The sequence below is a fragment of the Aptenodytes forsteri genome, unplaced genomic scaffold, assembly GCF_000699145.1.
Source record: "Aptenodytes forsteri isolate BGI_AS27 unplaced genomic scaffold, ASM69914v1 Scaffold267, whole genome shotgun sequence".
Classification (NCBI taxonomy): Eukaryota; Metazoa; Chordata; class Aves; order Sphenisciformes; family Spheniscidae; genus Aptenodytes; species Aptenodytes forsteri.
The window spans coordinates 379,662-389,216 of NW_008794173.1; the positions used below are offsets into that span (position 1 = coordinate 379,662).

A 9,555-nucleotide genomic window follows, 5' to 3' on the forward strand; every position below is an offset into this window, starting at 1 on the left:
CAGTCCCCGAGCAGCAGCCCCCCCCGGCCAGCTTTCCCCAGTTCATGTACTGAGCATGACGTCCCATGGTATGGAATGTCCCTTTGGCCAGTTGGGGTCAGCTGTCCTGGCTGTGCCCCCTCCCAGCTTCTTGTGCACCTCCAGCCTTCTCAGTTGGTAGAGCACGGGAAGCTGAAAAGTCCTTGACTAGTGTAAGCACTGCTCAGCAACAACTAAAACATCGGTGTGTTATCAACATTGTTCTCATCCTAAATCCAAACCACAGCACTGTACCAGCTACTGGGAAGGAAATTAACTCTATCCCTGCCGAAACCAGGACACTCACACATTAAAAAGACACAAAATTTCTATGATCTGTGTTATTTTGAGCAAGGATGTGGGTCTAAGGCTTCAGTGAACCACATACAGTCCCTACCATTATTGCTCAGATTAAGCATAAATTCAATAGCCCAGTGAGGATTGCTCTAGGGTTTCCTATAAGGCAACGCGTAGCCCAGTGAACAGGCACAAGAAGCTAGAGGTGATGAGAGCTAAAGACATGAGAGCAAGGGCATATGCAGCTGAAAGAAGATGAGTCATCAGCATGGAAGTTGAAATCACTGAAGGTGAACACTGTTCACCTCCAATACTCTATATCTATTATGGGTGTGTGCACATGAACGTACTGTCCAGGGTTTCTGAAAGCAAGCCAGTACCACGCTGTGTACCTGGTGTCAGTTGCTTATTGTATGTACAGAATACTTCAAAGTTAACAGCAGCTTTTATTGCACTTTTATTTTTGAAATATGTTCTGACAAGCAGATAGCGAAGAAGATTCCTGTAAGTGAATTGAACTCCCACGCAGAGGGTAATTCAGGGCGTTATGTACTGTTTAAATTCTACTTAAGTCCCATATTAAGGGCTTAGTTTTACATCTGGAGTGAATTTGGTTGTATGAATGGCTGTGTCTGAACTCCTAATAATGTCTGAATCATAAAAATAATGATTAATGGTGGGATTAGATTGAATAGTAGTAGTGTGGGCATACCATCCTGTGCTGAAAGAACTTTTCTCTGATGTACCAGAGTTAGAAAGATTTCATAAAACCAGCAGAACTTGTGGGCAAATAGAAAAAATGGCAATCTTTTTCTTTGGCAATTCGGATCATTTTCTACCTGGATTCTCACCACAGAATTTCGCAACGTCTGGTTCCCAATCCTTTCCTTCTCAGTGTACTACTTTATCACTATTTTTTTCTGCTATGAATGTTCAGACTAATCAACGTATGGCTACATAAATACGATATTCCATTGCGTCCTGTCCACAAGGTAGACTAATAACCAAGAAATCTTTCTTTTTGCCTGGACGTGCTAAGGTATGGCTCTTGTCTCAGTCCAGGATTATACTAAATCTCTCCTTTCATGACATCCACTGTTTAGATGTTTAGATGCAGATTTGAAATAGGGCAAGAACAGACACAGGGAAAAGAGCCATAAACAGGCCATATCTTGTAAATATGACACAAGACCAAGTTCTCTATGTGGGAAAAAACCAGAAATGTACGTGTTTGTTTAACGCAGCAGACGGGGGATGAACAGGCTCACAAGCACTTTAAAACTAGCACAAGGATTTAGAAAACTGAAGGGATTAAAACATGTCAAGCAACACTTCTGGGGGTTGCTTGTTTTGTTTCATCACTTAACTAGTTGTTTGGTTGGCACGTCTTTCTTTCCAGTACACATAGAGGTGCTGTTGCCCAGTATTCCCCAGCTGCAAGTTTTGAGACATATTACTACAATAGATTTAGACACGTGTCTACAGACATGGTATTTTTGTCACTTTTTTCTTTGGTCATCGCATAAGAACATCTGCCTCACGTTTAATACTTGAGTATGTTAAAGATAGGGCAAAACAACTTCCGCTATTTTATGTTAAAGGGAGTACCGTCTCCTGAAAATACTGTATTTTGTCTGGAAGCTTTATGATGGAGTATAACTCAGTTCAGATGTCTGTATATATTTACATAAAATAAATATTTGTGGTCCCAAATTGCAGAGATTCAATGCAAAAATAATGTTCCTTTTTCGGAACAGAGGGGAATTTTAGGAAATAGCAGTGTTATAGTGTCATAGTGTCACCTTCTATCATTGCTAATAGTATTCTTTTCTAAAATATTTTAATAAGACCATTCAGCTAGATTGTGTAATTTTGTTTTGATCCAAATAGTTAACACAGAGTTTAATTACGTTTATTTTATTTCCAGTTAATTGTCAGTCAACTCTGAAGCTCATTTATATCAGCATGCAGATAAGGAAAATTTTCTTTTAAGCATAGTTTATTAAATGGCAATACTATTAGCATACAAATTGCACTCAGAATAGGATAAACAGGTACAAAGATCATTAACATATAATACAGACAGTCAGATCTCAGATGGGACTCAGTGGGACCTTTTCAAAAATACCAGAGCTGTCATCAGCAGGTACAATTCATTCACTCAGTCAAACTTTACTCACATTTACATCTGCATAAATCACTAGTAATTCTGAGTCACTTGAGAGCTGTGCTCATGTTTCTGCCCCTCGCTTACTTCCCCCCGTACTTTTTAATCCAGCCTCTCTCATGCCTCTCAATCTTTGTAGAATTAGAAAAGTCAGTTATTGTCTCAATGTCTGCTAGCATATCTGAAGAAATTTATAAACAATATATCTTTTCATAGCCTATGAGAGCAAGAGTGTTTTTGCTCTTGAGCAGTAAAGTGAGACAGAGAAGACACGGTTTCAAATAGGATTTCTCAGATAATAAAAATTACTTTGCCTCTGATTTCATCAGATCCAGCATACTCCCCTTTTATCTGCACAGTGCTATGATGATGACTTCAATAACCTTATGAGGTGTCAGACACTTGATATTAGAGGCAGACAGGAGAAAAGAAGAGTGAATCTTTACATTAAGTATCAGGGTTACTTTATTTTGAAAGGAATTTTTTTATGCCCTTGAAGAGATATCTACCCTACTGGCAGTGCTGAAATCTGCAAAAGTAGGCTTGATTCACCCCCAGTTTTACACCACTGCAGCTCAACTGATTTTGATGGGGATTTCAAAGACATTTGCTGTATTGAATTAATGCAATCCACATCCATGAATTAAAATCGCACCTCTCTCTAAAACAGATTGGCTGAACAATAAAACAGGGCACAAAAATTACCTCTGCTGCACTTTAAAAATCTAATGAGTTGACACCTCTTTCTTTTCTCATATTTTATTTTTCTATCAGCCTTGTTAAATACATATTATTCTTTCATGCTCTTAAGATCAAAGCAAATAGCCATCAACAATCTTTTGTTCACATGAGACAACACTTTCGGAGATGGTTTGTTTGGCCTGGTTAATTAAAAGCTGTACCTATCATCCCTGCTTGATTTCTCAAGTTCTTTACTTAAAAAGTATGTGTGACAATTTTAATGAGCTCTCACTTCTTCCCAGTCTCATGTCTTCTGCAGAAACATTGCAAACTCTTCTTTTTGAACATTACGCGGTTTTGACTCCAGCAGATCTTGGGTAGGCTGTTTGTTTTCCCTTTCTGTGGATAATGCTTATCTCGTATACTAATGGAGTCACTCAGAGAGGACAAGGACATGGATCAATCCAATGGAATGAGTAGATTAAAAACAAACAAAAGGACATCGCTTACACTATGCTTAAATAAACTGGGGAAAAACTTCTCACAAACTGTTGTGGGACAAAAGGTTTGCAGAGGCTCAAGGAGCTTTGGATTCATTCCTGAAGACAGATTTCATCCTGTTTAGAAAAGCACTATTTCTAGGTCCAGACCCTGGGTTACAGGTCACTCGGTGCTGGGGAGGGACTGTGGTACCTGCTGCTGCATCCCACCCTGCCCTCCGCCCTCTGCCGCGGGCATCCTGCAGATGGGAAATTGGCTAGACATGCCTCTGAACTGGGCTTTAAGAGCTGCCTTATGTTCCTATGATCCGCATGAAGTGAACTGCATCCAACATATCCATCTTTTTGCAGGTAAGTTCCCAGGCTTGGTACATATGGAAAGATATTTCTGGGCATTTCTGATTAGCCCTTGTGTGCAGGAACTTTGTATGGACTTATGTAACTGGACTTTCATCTCTTCTTTTCCTCATAGCAACTTTGCTTAATTGAGCTATTTACCCAGAGGTAGCACCTGTGTAATTCAGAGAGGAACATAGGCATTAGCACTAGTCTGATAAGTATTTAAGCATTTTATAAGTCAGAGATGTGACTTTAGAGTTAGGCTTATGCGTAAGCAATCCCTTGCTGCAACAGGGCTTTAGTCACAGCTGTGTCCCAAGTAGCTCCTTCTTTGCAGAGATGCATTTATCAGATGTGCTTCAGATCTTTTGCTTTTTGTCCCTCGACAGACACTCATTTACTTATTGAGAGAAGTCCAGTTCTCCTGGCAGACAAAATATTCTACTTGCACTATATTGGACAAGTTAAACTTTTCTGTCTTGTCGCAGTACTTGGAATTACCTTGTCTTCTGATGCAAATGCTAAGAATTACTATCTATAGCCTTCACGCAGTCTAAAATGTTGTGAAAAGTAACGGTTTTCAGCAAGCCTTTCAGCAGGTGAGACATGCGTTTCACAGCTGCTTTTTAAATCGTTTGTTAGAGCTTGATCCGAAGCCCATTAAAGGAAATATTCCCATTGCCTTCAGAATCACAGTTCCATTATTTGAAAGACAAATGGAAGAGGATAAAGTGCAGCCCCTCTGAACCCACCCCCGGCGTAAAGTCGTGGCTCTGAGGAAGTTTATGGCAACTTTGTTGTTCATGGCAGCTGGGTCGGTATTTCACATTGCTTTTTTTTCTTGCATTTGAAATGCATCATCTTTATTTTCTGCTGTGCTCTGCTTTCTCATCCCTCTCTTGACACAGACCTCAGTACAGCTGAAAATCACTCACTTTTTTTTTTTCTTCTTTAATTCCCTTCTCCGCTAACTAATTACTCTGGAGTCCTTTGTGCTTTTACATAAATTCTGCCTGAGTATCTTATTTACTGCTAGCTCCCTAATTGTCTTTAGGTAGCGTGACCTCTGTTTCAAACAACTCTGAAGCTTTTATTAGCTCATGGTTTCTCTTAGCTTCCCGCTAAGCTCCGTTTTGATCCATTCAAAGAGCCATTCCATCCTCAGCCTGCCCAGTTACTGAAATGTTGCTTCAGAACAGTATTTCTTCAGATCAAATGTTACCTTGTCAGCTCTTGAGTGGGTACAAACACCTCTTAGTGGATAAACCAGGAAGCTGGGAATTATTCAGGTCTCAATTCCTAATGAAGAATACAGGGAAAAAAATCTGAGCTAGACATGACGACACTTCGGTGAAAAAGCCCTAGCCAGAAATCCATAGGGGGCTAAGCACAGAGCCTGCGCATTCAAAGATTCTCCCCTTTATTATTCTGTATTTTTTCAGTCTGTTTTTCCTGTGTGTTTACCTACACTGGAAGCTTTTGGGGACCGGGGTTGTCTTTTTTTTGCCTCATGCCCTCTTCTGGATTCCAATTTGTACCCGGAGCTTTTCAGTGCAACTGCAGTAAAAACAACAGGGCATCAATATTTGATGGTGAGAAAGATGCTACGGTGACTTGTTATAACTTACTATTCAGGTATCCAATTTATGAACGTTTGCTGGTTCACACTTGAATATCTTTTGATACTGTTCGATGAAGCCACCATATGTTAGCTAACCAGTCAATTGAATCAACTGTTTTATCACCAGCAGTTTCTAATGAGGGTGTTTTCTTGTGGCTGGTGCAAACTGATGTGAAGAAACGCATCATTAATGCAAAGAAAATTGCAGAGGCAGAAGTGAAATACTTGCAAATGTTTCTTCATATTTAAACCTGCCTTTGAAATACTGTCTTCAGGTGTGTCCCCATACTGGAGGGAGAGGCACCCGTAGTCTCTCCTTTTGATGCACTGTGTCGTGATGCCATCAGAAAGGCTCAGTTCTTTCTTGCTTATTCATCCTTCCTTATCTGAAAAATGTCATTTAGTTGATACATCATTATATTGAAGAACATACTTTGTTGCTTCATATTTTGCTCCTCTCCAGTTTAATATGGATATATGATGGATTATTAAACCCAAACTTATTTTCGCATCGTGCTACAAATTGCATGCAAACAACTGCTGCAGTATCTGGTGATCATTGCCAAGGTAACAAAGATTTTTCATTCAAGCTTAAATGTCTTCCCCTCTCAGCTCCACACCCCAGTGTCTCACACTCACTGAGTGCCCGGCACCGCGGGGACATCTCAGCTTTTCTCATTCCTAAATCCACCTCTGCTCAGGAGTAGATCTTTCAGCAGGGTAAGGTCAGACAAGAGAGGGAGACGTGAAACTGGGGGGATGTAAGCGAGAAGACCACCAGAAATCCAAGTCTAGGGCTTCTCTCCATCAGCTGAGAGGCTGGGAGCATATAATGGGAAGCACAACAAGGTCTAATGTGTGTTACACATATAGCAACAAGAGTATAAATACCAGAGTGGAATGCAGCAAGACACTATGATGTTTTTTGTGTGTTTAATGGCTATGATATTACTGCCAGCTTCAACTTCTGCTCTTGTTATTGTTCGTTTCCTTAAATAATTCATTACATCATCCAATCTTATGTTGTTAGTAATAAATATTAAATACCCAAGCTGTGATGCATGAATTAGATATTTTCCTTTTTATAAAAGGATTCTTGTATGAGATTTAAATGTCAATTAAAAGAGGAATATAAAAAAATAATGCAGTGCTTCTGTGAGGGCTGGAATGAATGAAGGTTGGTTTCTTGTGGATTTGTGACTTACAGCTGGATTTTGTCAGATGTAAGAAAGCGTGGCGTTTGAGTGCAGCTCTTCCCCGGTTGGGTGCAGATTCTCCGATGCCTACTAAGGAGTGTGCTCATACAGTAGCCTTACTGGCAAGAGAGGCTGTACATAGAGACCTTGACCCCATTTTCATGAAACTTCCAGGAACTTCATGTCTTTCAGCCCACTGTCCTTCTAAACTCAGAAAAAATTGATCAAGTACTTCAACATCTACCAGGTGGCACAGGTGGATGGAAGAACTGACACAAAATTAACAAAACATTACAGGATAATACTATTTTCTGTCCAAAGTTCATTGCTTACCTAATTCAGTTTTATTTTTAAATTCTCTACCTTTGATTGATATGTGTTCTGTATAGTTGTGAGCAAAATCCCAAAACCCCGAAGTGCTGTCTTTGTATGTAAAAGCAAAAAGGTGCCAGCCATGCAGTGAACGCTTACCTGAGGAAAACATATGCCAAACTCTGCACTGACTTGCATCCTAAAGTATCTCATTGACATGAAGAAGCATATGAACAAGCTTAGAAATTAATTTTGTCCATAAAACCCAGGAGTGGTCCTGGAATTACTATTAAATGCAATTTACCCAATACTCTGCAAACTGGTGTAAACAACATAGTGACTAATAAGGTGATTTGGGGGCCCTATGAGACAGCGATGTATTTGGTTTGGCTCCTTGGCTTGTGAAGTGGCATTTCAGCATCTCAGCTAGTCTGCTAATGTCTTTTAATAATCCTGACAAAATTGCACAGGCAGCTGGGCTCAGACACAACATTAGTATGGCATAGGAGCATTGGGATCTGGAAAAAAAAAGCCCCCCATGGTAAAATATAGCACAATTAGGTAACAAGTTGGGTCTTCCTTCTTTCTCTTGAGACTCCAGATTTTGCTGCAAGAAGGTCAGCTAGACAAGTTAATGGTCAACTCCAGTATGTCAATATAATATTCCTAATATAGAAATCAATAATAAGCAGAGGTGAAAATTGGTTGATACACGGCTTGCTGTAGAAGAGAAAAAGTATAATGGAAGCATTTAAATATTAAAAGTAGCATTGCATTTCTGTTACAGTTCCTGTAACAGAAGTCCTTTTTTCTTCTTTTTTGTTTGTTTTTTTTTCCCCCAGGGTCATCTTACTCGAGGATGGCAGTCTCAGGCTCTATAACATCACCAAATCGGATGCCGGGGTGTACACTTGTATAGCAACAAATCAGTTCGGAGTTGCCAGAAATTCAGGGAACCTGATTGTGAAAGGTACTTTAGTATTTTCTTTTGTGCTTTATGAATATTAGAAAGTATGTGCTTTTTTTTCATTGGGATGCCCAAGTCTGCCAATCACTGCTAGTAGTGACAGGTTTTTACTTGCAGTTTAAAGCTGAAACTGAGCTCTCCACTGCCTGCAGCAAAGAAAACCTCATGACTGCACCACTCTGATGATCAATTTGTTTATCAGGGAGGTCTCCCAAGATATCCCCAGAAACAGGTAGTAACATGAATAACGATATTTGCACTGCAGTACCATTCAGACGTCGCAGGTATGGGCTGCCCTGTTGCAGGCGTTGGACAGCCAGAGTCTGAAACGACACCGAGGCAGTGTGGAGGTTCAGTGTTCCCTGTGCAGTGTGCTTGGATGAGATTATTCAGCTCATTTACAATTTATATCACATCTGAGACTGCAGAAGAGACTTTAAAGCTGGGGTGCCAAAAGGAAATCAGATGTTACGAAGTAAGCTGAAAATCAGGCGGGTTTATTTTCTTCAGCGTGGGGCAGATATATGTTGCACACGTTGCACTCCTGCAGATCCTGAAGCCACCCACGCCTTCTCTGCATCCCAGCTGCTGTGCGCTACTTTGGTAAATAACTCCAAAACAAATCAGAGCCAAGCAAAAACTCGTCTTTGGCCCTTCACAGGGCTTTTGATTCTGAATATTAAAATGGCCATCTTTGACAGCCCTCCCCCAGTCTAATTGCTGCATTAATGATAAAACAAGGGATCCGTTAGGGAATCTACGCTTTCAGACTAGTTTGTTTTCCTGGATATTGATACTGAGACACCTCATTTCACAGGATACCCCTTTGTCTGAAAGCATTTGCTTTTTTTGCTTATATTTTCTTACACTAGATATTGGTTTAATTAAACCATTTCAACTGTTAACTACAGGTTGATGTAACTAAACAGATCTTTTTCCAAAGGGAGAATGAAGAACATCCTCCTCTCACATTACCATTATTTTCTTCTCCATTATGTATATGAGATAAAATTTTAATTCTCTCCTTAAAAAGAAAGTGACTTGCCTCTTTGAGAGTCATCACTATGAACTTGTCCAATCAGGACCATTATAAGAAGCCAAATCCTACGTCCTCTAAGACAAATTGACTGATGGGATCTGATGAGATGTGCCATAGTGCAACTAACTAGTTATGCATGGTGTTTCCCAAACTCTGTACGGATGTCAGCAAGGCCTGACCTGACTGCATAACACTTCCAGCTCCAATGGAAGTCATGCTTTCCTCTTCTATTTTTCCCTTCTCCCCACCTTGTTTCTGATTAAGGCACTAAGTGCAGGTAATTGTCTACCAGTCACATTTTGTAGCACTTGCGTATAAAACAGAAATAACATTTAGGACTGGCAAACCAGGTTTCCTTGTTCTGTCCTTTCCCCCCTCTATCTTCACTGCGTGCCCTCACTGGGGGGGGGGGGGGGGG

General features: G+C 40.3%; 1 protein-coding gene across 1 annotated transcript in view; it reads left to right on the forward strand.

The window, feature by feature from the left end:
• CNTN6 (contactin 6) overlaps positions 1 to 9,555 on the forward strand; it is a 92,642-nt gene that overhangs the window by 59,550 nt on the left and 23,537 nt on the right. The window contains exon 10 of the mRNA XM_009283533.1: positions 7,974 to 8,101. Within this exon, the coding sequence (XP_009281808.1) occupies positions 7,974 to 8,101 (128 nt within the window). The remainder of the gene's footprint in view (positions 1 to 7,973; positions 8,102 to 9,555) is intronic.